The following is a 17,835-nucleotide window of genomic DNA, read 5'->3' as shown; positions in this document are numbered from 1 at the left end:
AAAGCCATCGTCGCTGACAGCTTTGAGACGGCCGTCCCGTCCAACTCTGCTTCTCTCTGTCTCGCACATCATTTCAATGCCCGGTCGCAATTGCAGCTGATCCGATATCCTTCTTTCGAATCCTTCGAAGCCACGACATCTAGCAACATGCTCACATTTCGGCGTGCCCTCGCGGCGGCGGCCATCATCATTGTCATTCTCTATTTGACGACGCAGACGCACTCGTCCCACGCGCTACAGTTCTCGTCATCGGCCAGTCTCGCGAGCAAGACGGCGGCCGAGGCCGAGGCAGCACCCTCTGTGGTTGCGGCCGGCGAGTCGTCTCCGTCGGACGAGCAGCAGCCGAGCGCGGGTGGGCAGAAGCCGCTGCAGCAGATCGACCTGTCTCGGCTGTCGCTGTACGACAAGCTGGCGTACCAATACCCATACGACGTGGACGGCAAGTTCCCGGCGTACATCTGGCAGACGTGGAAGTGGACGCCGGCGAGCGGGGAGTTTGAGTTCCGGGAGCAGGAGGCGACGTGGACGGAGCAGCACCCGGGGTTCATCCACGAGGTGATCACGGACATGGTGGCGGTGAAGCTTCTGCGGCTGCTGTACTCGGCGATTCCGGAGGTGCTGGAGGCGTACGACGCGCTGCCGCTGCCGGTGCTCAAAGCAGACTTTTTCCGGTATCTGATCCTGCTGGCGCGGGGAGGCATCTACTCGGACATTGACACATACGCGATCCGGAGCGCGCTCGAGTGGATTCCCGAGGCCGTGCCGCGCGAGGCCGTAGGGCTCGTGATTGGCATCGAGGCGGACCCGGACCGGCCGGACTGGGCGCAGTGGTACAGCCGGCGGATCCAGTTCTGCCAGTGGACGATCCAGGCGAAGCCGGGCCACCCAGTGCTGCGGTCGATTGTGGCGCGCATCACGACCGAGACGCTGCGGCTGAAGCAGGCCGGCACGCTGCAGGGACAGCTGGGCCGGAGCGTGGTCGAGTTCACTGGCCCGGCCGTCTGGACCGACCTCGTTTTTGCCTACTTTAACGACGAGCGGTACTTCGACATGAGCGCGTCCAAGGGCTCGATCGACTGGCGCAACTTTACGGGCATGGACGCGCCGAAGCGTGTGGGCGACGTGATCGTGCTGCCCATCACGTCCTTCTCGCCCGGCGTCGAGCAGATGGGGGCCAAGGACTACGACGACCCGATGGCGTTTGTCAAGCACGACTTTGAAGGTGAGTGTGTGTGTGTGTGTGTGTTTGTTTTCACTCTACTAACTGAACAGGCACGTGGAAGCCAGAGAGCGAGCGTCACATTGGAGAGCTGCAGGAGTGAGGCGACGACTAGAGCACGCGGGCCAGACGGCCCACATTTCATTATTTGTACTCGTTTGTTCAACTGCATTAGCATGGCGTACTCGGACGGCTGGCGGACCCAGAAGCAGGTCCCAGGCACATAGTAGCTCATCATAGACTGGCTGCCGCACGGATCGGATAGGAAAACGTTTGCGGCTATTTGTCATTTGTTTCTCTATAGAGGCCTCCGGTAGGAGGCGGAATGCAAGACCATCTAAATTGACGAGCGAGACACGTCGCCATGGTATTACGTCAGCGATGCAGTTCCCCCGCACGGCTGTGGTTGCGGACGGGAGGAGAGAATCCCCGCAGAAGGCAATCCTGAATGAGGGGGTGCAGGTATATGAGGCGGTGGCAGCCGTGAGGAGCAGCAGAAGAGGCAGACACGTTCTGTGTGTTAGCACCCACGTTCTGCAGCCATGATTCGAACTCGACGAGCGGCCGTGTGTGTTTGCCGAGGCCGATGGTCTAGCCAGCAGCAGCAGTCAAGCCGACCGAGACGTCGTCTGAGCACAGCTGCCGATGCGCTGATGAGCATCAGTCACGGCCCGACAGAGCCGCCGCTTCTGCGCCAGACGATTCCGGAGCACTTTGCGTCCATCGTGGCGCGCTATGCCGACCGGCCGGCACTGATTGCACGGACGCCGCCGACGACGACGACGACGACGACAGCCGCCGAGCCACCAGGCGAGACCGTCTACACGTACGGTGCTCTGGACGTGGTGTCGGACCGACTGGCCCGCGGACTGCGCGACGAGTGCGGCGTGCGGCGTGGCGACCGCGTGGCCGTCAGTCTGGGCAACGGACCTGAGTTTGCCGTCCTGACGTATGCCATCTACAAGCTGGGTGCCGTCCTGGTGCCGCTCAATCCGGCCTTTACGGCCCAGCAGATCGCAGCCGCTCTGTCGCACCTCGACGTCCGCCTGCTCGTGGTCCAGGCCGTCACCGACCGCGCCTATAAGCCCGGACGTGGCCGCAGCAACGTCGGTCTGCTGGCCGACCTGCTGACCCGTCTTGACGTTCCCGCTGTCGCCAGCACGGCCGTGCCCTCGCTCGAACACGTCGTTCTCGTCGACAACACCGCCGACCACCCGGCCGTGGCTGCTGCCGGCGACTTTGCCCAGCCGCAGACCCGTCTGGCCGCTCTCACTCCCTTTTCTCGCCTTCTCGGCGGCGGCTCCCTCCGGCGGCCGGACCTGCTTCACGATCAGCAACGACACAAACATCGGCCTGGTACGCTAGCCCCTGATCTCGTGACCGGCCCACGACTCCACCCCGATGACGTAATCAATATACAGTTCACGTCCGGCACGACAGCACACCCCAAGGCGGCGATGTTGTCGCACCGGGCCCTGCTGAACAATGGGGCGCTGATCGGCCACCGCATGGGGCTGCGGCCAACCGACCGGGTCGTCTGTCCGCCGCCGCTCTTCCACTGCTTCGGCGCCGTCCTGGGATACATGGCCACGGCCACGACCGGTGCCGCTCTGCTGCTGCCGTCGCCGGCCTTTGACCCGGTTGCCGCTCTGCAGATGGCGGCCGAGCACCGGGCTACCGCGCTGTATGGTGTCTCGACCATGTTCGTCGCCATGCTGGAGCGGCTGGACGGACACGAGCACGGACCCGTCCTCACGCCCGAGGCTGTCCGCCAGCTGCCTCTTCATCTGCACACCGGCATAGCTGCCGGCTCGTCTGTGCCCGAGGCTCTGATGCACCGTCTCGCCACCAAGCTGGGTCTGCGTGACCTCGTCATCGGCTATGGCATGACCGAGACGGCTCCCGTCAGCATCATGACCGCACCCGAGGATCCGCTAACGAAGCGCTCTAGCACCTGTGGCCGTGTGATACCGCACACTGCCGTGCGCATCGTCGACCCGCACGATCATCATCGCGTGCTGCCGCGCGGTGTCGCCGGCGAGATCGCCGTCAGCGGCTACCTGCTCATGGACGGCTACTATGGCGAGCCCGCTGCCACTGCTGATGCCGTCGTCACCGACACGCCCTCTGGCCCCCGCTGGATGCTCTCAGGCGACGAGGGCGTCATGGACCCCGACGGCTTCGTCGCCGTCACCGGCCGCATCAAGGACCTCGTCATCCGTGGCGGCGAGAACATCCACCCGCTCGAAATCGAAAACTGCCTCTTCGCCCACCCTCTCATCGCCGACGTTGCCGTCATCGGCCTGCCCGACGCTCGCTATGGTGAGGCTGTTGCTGCCGTCGTCGTGCCCCATGGCGGGGTCCATGTCACCGGCGGCCTTCGTCTTGCTCCTCTGCACGGCTCGAACACCCGGGATGACCTCAACGTGCCCACCCTCTCGGCCGACGACGTCCGCTCTTGGGCGCGCAATCACCTGAGCGATCATCTTGTGCCTAAACACGTCTTCTGGATCACTGAGTACCCCAAGACGTCTAGTGGCAAGATCCAGAAGTTTAAGCTGCGCGCCATGGCCAGGGAGGTGCTGGGGGACACTGTTTGATTTCTATGAGTATTATTGTCTTTCCTGTCACATGATCTGTTTATGAGCGAACTGTAGGAAGGTCCGTGCGCCATGTCCATTCAATCGTTCCTGCACACTTCATTGCTTAGTCATCACTGTCTCATCCATCTCCTCTCCATCCAGCTCCCTCGCATTCGGTTCCCTCTCGAAACCATGGCACCGCCAACATCTGTGCCGTCACCCACCGTGCCGTCTGTGCATGTAAGCTTCCCTGGCCAGACGGCGCCTCGTTTGAGTTCTCGTTTGGGTTCTCGTTTGAGTTCTCGCTTCGCTCGTTTGCGGCCTCGTTTGCGGCATCGCTCAGCTGCAGCTGTCGCAATGCCTGCAATCCGTCCTCCTCCGCTTCCTCCCGCCAGAAAGAGGTCCGCCCGGCTGCCAGGGCCTGGAACACGACCACCTGGTCCTGCAGGAACGTGTCGCCGCAGCCGCCGCCGGCGACCTCCTCTGCCAGCCCCTGCACAACCTCCCGTGCGATCCGCTCGCAGAGTCCCAGCAGTCCGCCCTCTGCGCTCTTTTCCGTCTTCTCCGTCTTCCTGCTCTTCCCCGGCCTGCCGTCCGGCCGCTTCCGGATGTTCTCCATCCCCAGGTAGTCGCGCCCCCAGCGACGCACCGGTCTGCTTTCGCTCTCGGCCGCTGTCGGCAATCGTGCGCAGGTGCAGGTCCGCACCGGCGAGCGTTCGGTCCAGCGTCCGTGCCAGCGCCTCGACCAGGAGGTCGTGTGCCTCTGGCGGTGCCCGGATCGTTGCGTCGACCGCAGCAATCGTGGCGGCCGTAGCGGCCGTTGCTGCCACCTTCTCGTGCAGCGTCGCCACGCGCGGCGTCAGCGTGTTGGTGCCGATCGGATGGACGAGCAACCGGACACGACCGGCATGTCCGGCGCTCCAGCCGACGGCCTCGAGCGCGCGCTCCATCCGGATGCCAAACCACGTCTCTAGCACCGGGAAGAGCACCTGGTCGAGGTAGTCGTACGAGGGCGCCCAGGCGACGTGCGTGCCGCCGTGCAGGACGACCGGCAGCCCCTCGTCGCCCCCCCGGAAGACCAGGTACGGCAGCACGGCCTGCAGCATCAGCGACGTGCTGGCAGCTGCCGTGGCCGGCCGCAGCACAACGTGGCCGGCTGCCGACGGCGGCCCCGGCTCGAACACGAACGTGCTGCTGCCCACGGCCAGGCCTTGGACTGCGGCCCCGGTCGCCATCGCGAGCCACTCTATCGCAGACACGTGCTGTGCTTTCAGTCCTGGGAGTGTGTGAGGAAGAGAGAGAGAGACGGAGAGACAGAAAGTGGAAAGCGGAAAGCGCAAAGATGCAACAAAAACTTACCCCCGCCCCGACGGTTCCCACGCACGTTGGAGATGCGTACTGCCTGGCCCGTCACGGCGGCCAGAGCAGCTGCAATGCGCACGAGCTGTCCGCCGCCTTCGCCAGTGCGCCCATCAAGTTCAATCATGACAATCAGTCGTTTGTCGTAAGTCGTCACGCCGATCTGTACTTCCTTTCGCTCAGTTCTGATGTCGTTCAGCAGAGTTGCTACTTTAGAGATCTCTACTTTTATGCTTCCTTCCGCCCAGCTCTGAATCCTTTGCCTTCCTTGACATCGTCTACTCTTCACATAGCCAACAGTCGGCCCACCAATCAGACAAGGCCGCTCACAAGGTTGACTGGACACTTTTGGCAGCAGCAGTCAGAGGATGCCCAATGCGGAAGCCGCCTGGGGCTATGCCGCGGCCCACTAAATCCTTAGCTGCACTAATGACTCATTCGGGCTTCTCAAAGGATTCTCCGAGCTGTATTCTGCTTCTCACTTCTCAGACTTCCAGTCAAGCTGGTCTACTGCTCTCAGTATTCGCTGTCGTAATTCTCTCTCTCCTCAGGACCACCGGCTCTGCTCTAAACGATGCGGAACAGCACTACCCGCAGACAATACAAACCTACTTTTATGTACAAGAAACGATACACCAACGCGAACCCTTTTGTGTTTTTGTTGTTTTCGTCCCACAACTGCCTTCCGCGAAACGCCAGGCTCTGTCTGTGCCTCACATGATCGGGATGCCCTCGTACTCGGCGTAGCCCAGTGCCAGATTCAGGTTTTCTGCGCAGTTAGCATGGGGAATTGTACGGACAGAGAACAGACCAGACACTTACGAAGACACTGCGTCGCCGCGCCCTTGAGCAGGTTGTCAATGGTCACGCAGATGACCACGTGCCGGCCTGACGAGTGCACCGCAAAGCCGCCGATCTCCACGCCGTGCTTGCCCTGGATCGACTTGACCAGCGGCGGCTCGCCCACGATCTTGACCAGCTTCTCGCCCGCGTACCGGTCCTGGTACATCTGCCGGATGTCGCGCGACGTCATCGACTGCCGCAGCGGCACGTGGATCGTGTGGTGAATGCCCTGGAACCAGACCGCCACGTGCGGCGTAAAGGCGACGTTGCGTCCCAGCTGGCTGCTAATCTCTCGCTCGTGCACGTGATCCGTCAAACTGTACGGTATTAGGTTATTAGTCAGCAGCTCCACGTCGTTCTTCGGCGACGGCTTCGTGCCCGCGCCCGAGTAGCCGCTGACGCCGAAGAGCACCGGTGTCCCGCCGACGTGGGCCAGCAGCGGCGCGATGCCCAGCTGCGCCGCCGTAGCGTAGCAGCCCGGATTTGCAATCCGCCGCGCATCCCGGATCGTCTCGCGCTTCACCAGCTCCGGCAGTCCGTACGTCCAGGACGAGTCGAACCGGTAGTCGGCCGAGAGATCAATAATCACACTCTTGTTCGCCGACGACGACGATCTCTCTGCTCGCACCGCCTCCACCGCATCCACGTACGGCTTGCACACCCCATTCGGCAGCGCCATCACCCACGCGTCCACCTCGCCGCGCCGCTCCATGTCACCCACATCCTCCGGGCTGAGGCTCTCGTACGTAATCTCGCTCTTGTCGTAGCCCTCCAGCCGCTGTCCGGCCAGCTCGCGCGAGCTCACGTGTCGCAGGTCCATGTGCGGGTGCGCGTTCAGCAGCCCGATCAGCGCCTGGCCCGTGTAGCCGCGCGCGCCGATCAGTGCAATCCGTGCCGCCTTCTCGTTCGTCGCGTTCCGTCGGCCCAGCGGCGGGTTCGGGTTCGTCGTCTCCTCCAGTCGCAGCGTCCGCGATGAGTGGAAGGCAGCACGTGACATCGGTCCTCCTGTCGTTGCTGTCGTCGCGACTGGCCGCCGTGCCAGAGTCGAAAAAGCCCGCGCCTGGGTTGGTTGGGCCCGTGACTGGGCTGCCTGGACTGCTGCTGCCGTGTCGGCGCTGGCTCCTGCTGCTGCTGCCGCCGTGGCTGCCCGCTGCAGTCGCGCCTCCAGGTTGGCGTCGCCCAGCATCGCCCGGCCGTTGGCAGAGAATTCCTTGATGAGCTGCACAATCTCAGCGCCGTCCTCGACACCATACCAGAAGAGCACGTTGCCATTACGCGCGATGCTGCCATCGGCCTTGTCAAAGAACCACGTCAGGTTCTCGTCGTTCTCGTTGACCGTCCAGATCAGCTTCGGAAAGTCCTTTCGGATCGCTGTGAAGATGTTGTCGGCCACGTTGCCGAGCCAGCCTGACTTGCTGATCGTCAGCGTCGCCAGCGTCGCCGATGGGCGCTCTACACTCGGCGGGAACACCACCGCCAGCGCGTTCATCTGCTCGTCGTAGTAGGCCCGGAACGGGTTCGCCCGCAGAAACTCCACCTACGTCTCGACCGTCCGCCGTCCGTTCGGTCCGTCACGGTCGCGCAGCAGCACCCGCTTCAGCTGCTCCAGGTCGCCAAAGTCACTCACGTCGCTCGCCGTCAGCAGCTTCGTGCCGCGACGCAACAGCGTGCCCGCGCCCGAGTCCGTGAAAAGCTCCTTGTGCAGGTCCTGCGGCCGGATAATCGCCACGCTCGACTCGCGCGGCAGCGTGTCCAGCAGCTCCTTGATCTCTTTGATCTTGAGTCGCGTCCCGTACCGGCACCACGGCTGTGCCATATACCACGCAAACTCCTCGTCCAGGTTGATCGCCGAGATCTTGCCGCCTTCACCGTCCACCAGACCGCCCTTCTCCGACAGGTACACCACCTTGAGCGGCTCCAGCGCGCGTGCCAGCTCGGCCGCTGCCACGTCTGCGTTCACGTTCAGCAGCTGTCCCGATTCTGTCCACGCTAGCGACGTCAGCACTGGCAGGAACCGCTGGTTGATCGCTGCCTCCACCACGTCTGTCGCCACCCGGTTGACCTTGCCGACATAGCCCCACTTCTCCCGGTTGAGGTAGTCTGCATAAAACACCCCCGTCGTGATCGGCCGCGCGTGGATCCCGTACTCCTCCAGCCGCTGCGTGAACTTGAGGTTCTCCTCCATGAACAGCTTGCGTGCCACCGCCAGCGTCGGCCCGTCCGTCACCCGGATGCCCTCCTCAAACTGCGGCTCGATGCCCGCGTCCTCCAACAGCTTGTTCAGCTGCGGTCCCGCCCCGTGCACGATCACCGGGTACAGGCCCACGTGGTAGAGAAACGCCAGGCTGGCACACAGCTCGTCCAGATAGTCCGTCAGGATCGCTCCGCCCACCTTGATCACTGCAAACTTCTGCGACGACACCGACGTGAAGTGCGAAAGGTACTGCTGCGCCTCCCGCTTCGATCCGATCGAGCTGAGTGCCTGGATCATCAGTCCGCGCGTGCTGAGGTCCGTCTGCTGGCGAGCCGACGCCGAAAGCGCCCGGACCTGCTGATGCAGCTGCAGCTGCAGCTGAGCCGGGAGCTGTGCAGCTGTCCGCCGCGAAGGCGCAAGCCGTGGAGAGCGCGACGAGGCTGCCCGGATCGTGGTCCGGCATCGAATGCCCCCCCGAGCGCCGGCCCGGAGTGCCTGTGCTGTTGAAGAAAGCATTGCGACGATGGAGTGGGTGTATGCAGTAACTGTATGCTAAAGCTTCTAGCTCTATCACAACCGAATGTAGAAGCGGGGAGGACTGATCCTCGCCCTCGACCGATTGCAAGCTCCAATCTCTGCGAAAATTCCAATTGGATGCCGGATGCACGTCTCGCAACCGTGCTGGGCGTGCTTGAATCGGACGAGCGAGGTTGTCTTGGTCAAAGTCCCGAGGGAAATGGTTAGGAGTCAGAGGGGATCGGCCTGGAAGAGGGGCTCGTTTTAGTGGAAGAACGGCAGAAAAAATCAAGGGAGAAAATTGAACCACCGACACCGCTCCAGGCCATAGCTTGGTGTGGGGAATCTCACATGATCGGCTCGCTACGAGCACGAAAAAGTTTTCTAGTCCTTTTCGTCATCAGCTGCAGGAAAAGATTAAGCGTGGCAATGCTCATGCAAGTCCTTTCCATTTTCCATTTTCTCTTTTCGCCTCAGGTCCGAGGCTGCTTCAACGCTACGAGTATGGTGTACATCTGGACACCAACAACAATCATCAATCAACAACGGGTGAAAACAGCTATGCGCTGCCAAATAGCATCGTATATTAATCGAATAGAAACGCCTGCCATCCATCATACACACAGCTTCTGGTCTTGTCAGGAGGGTGGGAGGGAGAACGGAGAAGGGCTGCCCCGGCGAAGCCATCATAAAGGAGGTGCTCATTACGTTTGCAAGGCTCCTGCGTAGGCCAGCCGGAGCAGAAGACAGAAAATCAGAGATCGGATATCAGGAGTCGTGGCGCACCAACCAAGACAAGATTCCAACCAGAAGCAACCATGGCAATCGATAACCTCGGAAACCAGAAAGAAAACAAAGCGGCAAAAACAGGGGAAACAACTCCTCGTCCCTTTCGATTCTACGCTCTCAAAGAACAAAGGGGTTTGTGATGATGCGGTACGTGTGTGCGTGTCTGTGTGTGTGGTTTTAGAGATGTCGTGAAGTAAATGTCGTTCGCCGTCCACGCTCAGCCATCGGCGGCGATAACCCTAGCCATCCATCCGTAAGATTTCGTAAGTTCAGGACAGCTGCCGAACCCAACGATCTCGTCGTCGGCCAAGCTGCAACTTTCGTCATGCGTACAAGAGACTGAGAGAGTAAGAGAGAAGCCGGCCAGGTTAATGCTTGGTAGCCACAACTGTAATGAGTTAGCACCCGGAGGCCGTGAATAGAAGAAGCGGTTGGCAACGGCAGACGTACCAGCTGGGACGACGATGACCAGGATGAGGATGATGATGCCGGCAATCAGGCACATCCGCATCTTCATGTCCTTCCACCACATCTGCTTGCGCACGCGGTTGGCACCGCGGCGGAAGCCCTGGGCCGACACGGCCAGGTTGTCTGTCTTGTCTTGCAGGGCATCGAGACGCTCGCCGCGCTGTGAGACCTTGTTGATGTTGTCGCGCATCACACCGACCGTGTTGTCGATTTCCTGCAGGAGCACGGGTTAGCACTGTCTTTACCAGGGCAGCCGCGACAGCCCGGCGGCTTCCGTCACGTCATTGCATCGCTGTCCGTCTGTTGTCGCCGATGCATACGGCTGTCGGTGTGTCGATGTGTAATCGCTTCCGCCCCTATCCGGATGTTGTGTAGTCTGCTCTCCTAGGCAACCGGCCACAGCGACTGCTGCGCAATCGACCTCCTCCAAGGACAGATTGGTGAGACGACGATGGGCGGCAGAGTGAGACGAGGCCGACGTGGAGGTTGATGGCAGCAGGCGATTCGAGAGGCGATCGGCGTCATCTGGCTCGACCGTACGATACATCGACCACGTGCAGCCGGCAACAGCGATCATCGGGAGCGACGGAGCGCTTTGCTCGGGACAGGACGCAAAAGAAGGGAGACGAAAAAGAGGTAGAACTTACTGCTTGCAGCGCCTGGGTTCTGGTAGCGCCGGCGCCCTGCGCGGATGCAGCCTGCCCAGAAGGGATGTATGGGTCGTAGGGAGCTTCATTGTTGCCAGCCATGATGACAGATTCTAGGGGTTGGAAGAGAGGGAAATAACAGTCGAGGCGATAGAAGGCCAGAAAAGATGCTTGCGACAAATGGATGTGAAGGCAAAATCGGGACTGGCGATGTTTGGTCGACCGGCTATTTTTTCTGGCGTAATACGATAAAAAGGGACGAGAGAGGAGGAAAGGGGAAGAAAGGGAGCGGTTGGAGAAAATACAGCGAGAAACCGGGGGGGGGGATTATGGGCTGGGAGGGAGGCACGGATGCTGATGTCGCTGGGCTGGGCTAAGCTTGGAACAAACAGGAGTGGTTGGCTTTCCTTTGTATCGGCTGACAGGGCGGGGGCGCCTGCCTTCCATGCCTACAAAGTACGGAGTACAGCCACACCTGGTTGCCGTACTCCCTGTTAGTCGGAGACCCGCAGAGGCGCTCGATCACACGCCAACTCCGAGAGGCGCTTACCATGGGGTACCTGGCTGTAAGCGAGAGTCCGAAGCCAGCGGCAGTACTTTGTTCTCGTAAACGCTGGTCGACAAAGTCGTCCGGATCAGATGGAATGCGCCCTGCTCGACATTCCGAGAGGCGAGAATTCGTATCGAGGCTTTTAGTCGATGAAACCTACCTGCAACGGTTACTGCGTCCGGCGGAGGCCGGAAAGAGTGGGGCCCGAGAATGTGGGAGAAAGGGCAGGGAAACGACGGAAGTCAATACGAGTACGACGGACGGGCACACGACTGAGACCCTTGTCGGGGGGCCACCAAGAGGAATAAGGCGCCGTGGCTGAGACGCGCGCGTCGCAGAAAAAGAGTGAATTAGGCTGCCAAGATACTTGCATTCCGGCGGGATTCAGCGCTGATTGCAGGTAAGATACCGTCTGCTAGCGTGCAGCTAGCACTCCTTCCAGTGAGGACTGCTGTATTTGTTGCTTTATACGGAATAGTTGCCAGGTAGTTTACGAGGCATCAGACAGAATGCGTTGAAGTCTCGTGGCAACACATGGAATGTCTATCCGTCTGTGCGCTGACTCGCCGTGCTTGGTTGTAGCACTGCCTCGTCGTCTATGTAGTCCCAGATGTATGGGCATCCGTCGCGCGATAGCCGACACACTTCACAGCGCCTTCTTCCCCTCTATCGGCAGGGCTGCAGATGGTGCACTAGCCGTGGCCAGTCCGGGGGTGCCGGCCTGCCGCTTGCGCAGCACGTTCTCGATAAAGGCCTCGCCGGCCTTGTACGAAGACCGCACCAGCGGTCCACTTGCGCAGTAGAGAAAGCCCATGTCGAGGGCGCGCTGGCGCCAGAGCTCGAACTCGTCGGGCGTGACGTAGCGCTCGACCTTGAGATGGCGTTTGGTCGGACGCATGTACTGGCCGAAGGTGACGACGTCGACGTTTGCTTTCCGGAGTTCTGAGCAGTTAGCTTTCGTTCTCTCGTTCTCTCGTTCTCTCGTCCTCTCGTCCTCTCTTTCTCTCTCTCTCACCTCGTAGTGCTTCCCACAGCTCCTCCTCCTGCTCGCCCAGCCCCAGCATGATGCTCGTCTTCGTGATCAGGCCGCCCGGCTGGTCGATGCCGCCGCGCACGGCCTTGGCGTGGGCCAGAACGCGGAGGCTCTGGCGGAAGGTAGCACGGCGGTCGCGCACGTAGGGCGTCAGGCCCTCGACCGTCTCGACGTTGTGGGCGTAGACGTCGAGGCCGCTCTGGGCGACGATGCGGACCATGTCGAGGTTGCCGGCAAAGTCGCCGGTCAGCGCCTCGACCAGCAGCCCGGCACGCTTCTGCTTGATCCGCCGGACCGTCTCGGCAAAATGGTGGGCACCACCATCGGCCAGATCGTCACGGTCGACGCTGGTGAGGACGACATAACCGAGTCCCCAACGGGCGAGCGCCTCGGCCGTATTCTCGGGCTCGTGCGGGTCCAGCGGCGGTGGGCGGCGGTCGGTCTTGACGCTGCAGAAGCGGCAGCCGCGCGTGCAGGTGTCGCCCATCAGCATGATGGTCGCCGTGGCCGACGCGCGTGAAGAGCCGCCCCAGCATTCGCTCAGGTTCGGACACCGCGCCTCCTCGCACACCGTGTGCAGTCCCAGCCCCCGCAGGTCCGCCTTGATCTTGCGCAAGCCCTCACTGCTGCCCGGACTCGGCAGCGCCGTCTTCAGCCATGGCGGCAGCCGCGTCACCGTCTTCTTGCGGCCCGCCGGTCCTACCTCCACCGTCTGCAGCGCATACGCCTCCGAGGCCACCAGCGGCGTCTCGGCACCGTCACTGCTGCTGCTGCTGCCCACAAAGTCCGTGAACGGCGCCAGAGTTGTGTCCTTGAAGTATGTCGGCCGCGCCTTGCTCGACACCTTGCCCGCTCCAGCCGACGTCACCGACGACCCGTCCGTATCAGGCGGAATCGTGGCAAAGCTTCGCCTGGCCGTCCACGCCTTCGGGGCCAGTGCCTGCCCGGCCGTCCGCCGCAGTGGTGCTCCGAGCCGTGCTAATGTCGGTACTGCAACTGCAGTCGCCATGGCTCTCTCTGTGTGCGTGTTGCTGTTCACCCGCAGAAGTGCATTTACACGGGGGAAATGGAGGCGAGTCAGAAAGTCGGATTTGTCAAGTCGATTACCGTAATAGGAAGAATTTCCTTATCGGAGTCCCCGTGATCTACGGAGTACCCACCCACAGAACGCCGTTCTGGCCACGTGACCAGGCACTTCTTGCGGGCCAATTTTTCTGTTCCGATCGCCGGCTTTCCAGTTCAACGTCTGCATCGTACCTTCAAGTCGCCCATCATGTCCATGTTCCGGCCCAAGAAGCTTGATCTGGGTTGCTACGTCAACATCCGCGTCATTCGCGACCATGCGAAGCGCCTGGCCTTTGAGAGCTTCGAGGCTGAGAGGTATGCGAGAGTGGTGAGCGGAGGGGAAGACAAGCTACTGACTTTGCGCCTTCCCGCTGCGCAGACAGGCTTTGAGACACGTCATCCGCAACACGACGCTGCCGGCCCGCACGCGCGCCGAGGCCCAGCTGCAGCTGACGCAACTGCCGGCATACTCACGCCCAAGCCAGATCCGGAACCGCTGCATTCTCGGAGGAAAGACCCGGGGTATCCTGCGGGACTTTAAGCTGTCACGGGTGAGTTCTTGTCATTGCGCTTGCTTGGCTGTTTCGCTGACCCGTCAGTATAACTTCCGAATCCAGGCACTGAGTGGAGGAATCCCCGGCGTGCGGAAGGCTAGTTGGTAAAGGTGGAAACGCTTTGTGTACGATAAGGTTGAGGCGATACAACTCACGAACCCGGCGTCAGTGACGTGGAGGAATGCAGTCTCGATCACCTTCTCGTTGCTAGAGTCAGGTTCAGAATAACGTAACGAAATGATGAACCATGCGACGTAGACCCATCTACTCTGGACAAATTCCATAGTCACTGATTCACGCTGGCTCTGACAAACTTTTCACTGTCGTCTGTTTTGGCAGTGGACTACACAAAGCGTGGAAGGACCGATTGCACTTGCTCCTTCCTGGTCTGTCATGTCTGCTCTCACCTCGACTCTCACTTAGTTCGTGCATTACTTGAAGAGAAAACGCTTCTTGTCCATCCAACTCAAAACGCCAACCTCAACCAGTCGTGTCTTGTGTTGTACCGACTAAAATGTTCCGTCGCTTGTGGACAGGCCTGCCGGAGGACTCGTCCTTCCCTGAGGACCTGGAGAAGCTAGGGTGAGTAGAATGACGATAGCTTTCATCTTCGAGCCCAGACTGACGACCAGCTACTATGTGAACGAGGATGATGAGATCCGCAACATCCAGGATCCTAGGTTTTACTTCAAATACTTTATCAACAGGAATATGTATTACAACGATCGGCAGCGCTTTGCCTTTGGCTGTACGTGCTCGTCGAGCTTCTTCTTCTTCCGCTCCTTCTTCTGCTCTGACACATGGCTCCGACCAGCTGCCACCAACAGCCTCGTGTATGACCGCCTGGCCAAGCTCGGCCTCCGACCTGTCCGGCTGCCGCTGGGCGCTGCTGCCGACGAGCCCCACGTGACGGTACTCGCCACCGACGACCTGGCGACAGCCGGCCGCATCGTCCTGTTTGTCGGCGAGACGGTGCAAGACATTGGGATTCTGGCCCGTCGCATCGTCGGTGGTGCGGGTGGTATCAACAAAGGCAGCCTAGTGTCGATGGTGGAAGCTGTTCGCAAGGAGCAGACAGAGCATCGTGCTCCAGCCATACTCGTCTTCAACCCCGGCCAGCTCTTCTGGTGGCCCCAAGGCGGCCGTGCTCTCAGCCTGCCGGCACGCCAGGGCATGCCGCGACCGAGTGCGGCACACTACCCTCCCCGGACGCTTCCCGGGATCAACAGCGTTCCGGGACATGCCACGGCCGACGAGCACGTTGCGAGCGTGTTCCGCGATCTTCTCGCGCCGCTGCTGCCTCCGCCCCGTCTCACCGTCATCGCGATTGCAGGCGGTGCTGACGCGCTGGAGGGATTTCTGGACCAGGCCGACAACTGGCGTCGCTGGGGTCCACACATGGATAGCCTTGCTCTCCTTGGCGGCCTGTACGAGGCAACCGACGTCAAGACAAATGGCTTCCGGCAGTTTTTACGCAAGGTCAGATTTGGATTTACTATTTTTTTTCCTTGTTGTCTGTATGACCTGCTGACAGCTGCAGCGGGCCCGAGCCTACATCCCAAGCACGGCTCCGGTCGACATGCCGATTTCCGGGCCAGACGGCAACGACCAGACCATGCGGTCGACGCGCTTTGGCTGTCCGGTGCACAGCTCGGGCACGTCGTGGCTGACGGAGCTCATGTTCATCGACGCCCAGGACGCGATTCTAGCGTGGGGCAGGGCTGTGGCAGACAACCCGGGATATGAGAACGCGCAGATGGAGATTACGTATGCCGAGGAAGCGATGGCCGAGGTGGAGAACACATGGGTTGGCTATGAAGGCGGCGTGGACCAGACAGCGGCTGCTGATGACGTCGAGAAAACGGCTGACAAGCTGTCGGTGGAGGACAGCAGCACAGATGGGTCAAGTGTGCACGTATAGAATGATATAGAGCCTTGAATGAGCACGTGACGCGGGCAATGTTGTCCCGTTTCGTCCTGTCCTGTATGTTCTCGTTCTCTGTTCCCTTTCTCTCGCTCTGTTCTCGGTCTTCTTTATGCCACAAGCATGGATAGCGGGCCTTTTTGTTGAGGCGGAGCCACTTCCAGCAAGTCTCTGTCCCGACGTCTGCGATCCTGGATGACCTTTTCCTCGGCTGCCCACCGGCCAAGCTTGTTCTGGCCGTCGTTGCCGCCGGTCTGGCCGTCTGCGCCGACCGAGTGCCAAAAGGGGAGCCAGCCGGCTGTCTTGCCGGCCGTCTTGGCTGCGGTCTGGCGCCGCTCCTCGTCGCGAGCCAGCTGGCGGACCATGGCGGACCAGTTGTCGAGTCCGGTAGCGAGACACTGCCGGCAGGAGGTTCTAGCCTTAGTCTTGCCGTTATCGGGGGGGTCCACAAACAGGCTGGTGGGCAGCAGTCCGTGGCGCTTCTTCGCCCGGACGTCCTCGTTCTGGAGGGCGCGCAGCTGTTCCTCGGCCATGTCGACGGCCTCGCGAGTCCAGGCGATGCCCTCGGCGCGCTTTTCTTTTCTGTCTTTGCTGTCTTTGTCGCCGGCGGTGGCGTAGAGGATCTCGCCCACGTGCAGGTGCAGGGCGGCCTCGTCGCAGCGGGCCTGGGGGCCTGGCAGGGGAGGCCCAAAGCCGTCGTCGGGGGCTGGCGGATAGGCGGGCGGGGTGACGAGGGCGACGAGGCGGCGGAAGAGGCTGGCATCCGTGCTGGTGGGTGACCCGGACGCTGACAGCTCGCTGCTGCTGCTGCTGCTGCTGCTCGGTGGCAACGACCGGCGAGCCTGCAGCAGGGCGGCAAAGACGGACAGCGCGGCCGCGACGTCGCCGGTGCGCGCCTTGAAGGTCGCATAGGCCGTCAGAGTTGCCAGCAGGTTCTGCGACACGTCGGCCAGAGACGGATCCTCGGTCCAGGCACGCGTCCAGGCGCTGGCTGTCCTGGCGTCTCCTCTCGTCTTGGATACCAGTCCGATAGCCCGACCATAGACCTCCTCGGCCGCCGTCAGGTCCTGCTTGTACTCGAGGTAGTTGGCAAAGGCGAGGGCGGCGGCCATCTGCTGGCGCACGCTGAGGCCACGGGTGTGCAGCAGCTTCCGGTACAGCACGGCGGGCGCCGGAAAGCAGGGCTCGCAGTCCTCCTCACGCGGGGCTCCCGAGGCGCCGGGCGGTAGCGGACGCGGATGCGGGTTCGACGGACCAACCACCATGTCGGGCGGACACACCAGGTTGCGCGTACGGTCGCGCACCCATCCCTCGACATGCTCGGCTGCTTCGGCTGCCGCCAGCAGCGCCTCAAAGTAGCCACGTCGCCACGGCTCGCTCTTGGGGCGGATATCGAAGGATGGGAGTGGTGGTGCTTCTGTTGTTGTTGTTGTTTCTGTTGCTGATGCTCCTAATCCCCCACCGTCGATCCCTGGATCCTCCAGACGTGCAATCAGGTCCTGCAAGATCTGAATCATGCGCACGTGATCGATGATGCGTACGTCCGTAGCCAGCTCGTCGTTGCTGCTGGTGTCCGGCTGTCCAGAGCTGTCACCACTGCCACTGCCACTGCCACTGCCATCGTCCTCGCCGCCGTCCCGCTCGCTCAAGGCCCCCCGAAGACGCATTCGCGACAAGAAGGACCACTCGGCCGGCGTCGGGTGGGCCTGCTCCATCCACTCCTGCTGCAGCACGAACTGGCCGACAACGAGGCAGCCGACGGCGGCCCAGACGTAGAGCGTGTACTTGGCAAAGGCCAGCACCTCGTAGCGCCACCACTGCCGCCGCTGCGTCGTGAAGCAGCGCTGCTGCGGTGCTGCGGTCGCCGCCGACGGCCGCGAAGGCGATGGGATCACCAGGAACGGTAGCTGCGGCCGCGTCCGTCCGCTGCGGCTCCACGGCTGCGCCGACTCCATCGCCCGCGCCAGTGACAACGAAAAGGCCCGCCGGCCACACCGAGGCCGTGGCGGCCTGCCGGCTGCTTCGCCACGCGGCGGCCCTCGGCGCAAGAGCCCGGGCCGTGGACGCATCACGCGTGTGTGTGGACGTGGGT

General features: G+C 61.7%; 8 protein-coding genes across 8 annotated transcripts; 3 read left to right on the top strand and 5 right to left on the bottom strand.

Annotated features, from left to right (window-relative positions):
• Window positions 1–147: 147 nt before the first annotated feature.
• CMQ_2264 (alpha-mannosyltransferase) lies at window positions 148–1,446 on the top strand (the record flags this gene model as incomplete). The annotated part of the gene is made up of 1 exon (XM_014316222.1): window positions 148–1,446. One exon carries the CDS (start codon window positions 148–150, stop codon window positions 1,444–1,446), a length of 1,299 nt encoding a protein of 432 aa, XP_014171697.1.
• Window positions 1,447–1,761: 315 nt separating this feature from the next.
• On the top strand, window positions 1,762–3,819 carry CMQ_2374 (AMP-binding enzyme; the record flags this gene model as incomplete). The annotated part of the gene is made up of 1 exon (XM_014316332.1): window positions 1,762–3,819. One exon carries the CDS (start codon window positions 1,762–1,764, stop codon window positions 3,817–3,819), a length of 2,058 nt encoding a protein of 685 aa, XP_014171807.1.
• A 121-nt stretch (window positions 3,820–3,940) lies between these two features.
• Window positions 3,941–7,492, bottom strand: CMQ_2284 (RNA cyclase; the record flags this gene model as incomplete). The annotated part of the gene is made up of 6 exons (XM_014316242.1): window positions 3,941–4,344; window positions 4,451–5,077; window positions 5,161–5,345; window positions 5,878–5,929; window positions 5,983–7,093; window positions 7,229–7,492. 6 exons carry the CDS (start codon window positions 7,490–7,492, stop codon window positions 3,941–3,943), a joined length of 2,643 nt encoding a protein of 880 aa, XP_014171717.1.
• A 48-nt stretch (window positions 7,493–7,540) lies between these two features.
• Window positions 7,541–8,713, bottom strand: CMQ_2387 (acetylglutamate kinase; the record flags this gene model as incomplete). Its single annotated transcript, XM_014316345.1, has 1 exon — window positions 7,541–8,713. The coding sequence occupies one exon, from the start codon at window positions 8,711–8,713 to the stop codon at window positions 7,541–7,543; it is 1,173 nt and encodes a 390-aa protein (XP_014171820.1).
• A 1,006-nt stretch (window positions 8,714–9,719) lies between these two features.
• On the bottom strand, window positions 9,720–10,719 carry CMQ_2155 (synaptobrevin; the record flags this gene model as incomplete). The annotated part of the gene is made up of 3 exons (XM_014316113.1): window positions 9,720–9,841; window positions 9,953–10,184; window positions 10,618–10,719. 3 exons carry the CDS (start codon window positions 10,717–10,719, stop codon window positions 9,720–9,722), a joined length of 456 nt encoding a protein of 151 aa, XP_014171588.1.
• Window positions 10,720–11,813: 1,094 nt separating this feature from the next.
• Window positions 11,814–13,209, bottom strand: CMQ_2100 (lipoic acid synthetase precursor; the record flags this gene model as incomplete). The annotated part of the gene is made up of 2 exons (XM_014316058.1): window positions 11,814–12,109; window positions 12,183–13,209. The coding sequence occupies 2 exons, from the start codon at window positions 13,207–13,209 to the stop codon at window positions 11,814–11,816; spliced, it is 1,323 nt and encodes a 440-aa protein (XP_014171533.1).
• A 264-nt stretch (window positions 13,210–13,473) lies between these two features.
• On the top strand, window positions 13,474–15,740 carry CMQ_2074 (mitochondrial 40S ribosomal protein mrp2; the record flags this gene model as incomplete). The annotated part of the gene is made up of 6 exons (XM_014316032.1): window positions 13,474–13,580; window positions 13,645–13,816; window positions 13,865–13,919; window positions 14,356–14,401; window positions 14,452–15,298; window positions 15,360–15,740. 6 exons carry the CDS (start codon window positions 13,474–13,476, stop codon window positions 15,738–15,740), a joined length of 1,608 nt encoding a protein of 535 aa, XP_014171507.1.
• Window positions 15,741–15,853: 113 nt separating this feature from the next.
• Window positions 15,854–17,812, bottom strand: CMQ_2269 (uncharacterized protein; the record flags this gene model as incomplete). Its single annotated transcript, XM_014316227.1, has 2 exons — window positions 15,854–16,511; window positions 16,578–17,812. 2 exons carry the CDS (start codon window positions 17,810–17,812, stop codon window positions 15,854–15,856), a joined length of 1,893 nt encoding a protein of 630 aa, XP_014171702.1.
• Window positions 17,813–17,835: the final 23 nt, after the last annotated feature.

This window comes from Grosmannia clavigera (assembly GCF_000143105.1).
Source record: "Grosmannia clavigera kw1407 unplaced genomic scaffold GCSC_156, whole genome shotgun sequence".
Taxonomy (NCBI): domain Eukaryota; kingdom Fungi; phylum Ascomycota; class Sordariomycetes; order Ophiostomatales; family Ophiostomataceae; genus Leptographium; species Leptographium clavigerum.
This window is presented reverse-complemented; position numbering and strand designations above follow the sequence as displayed.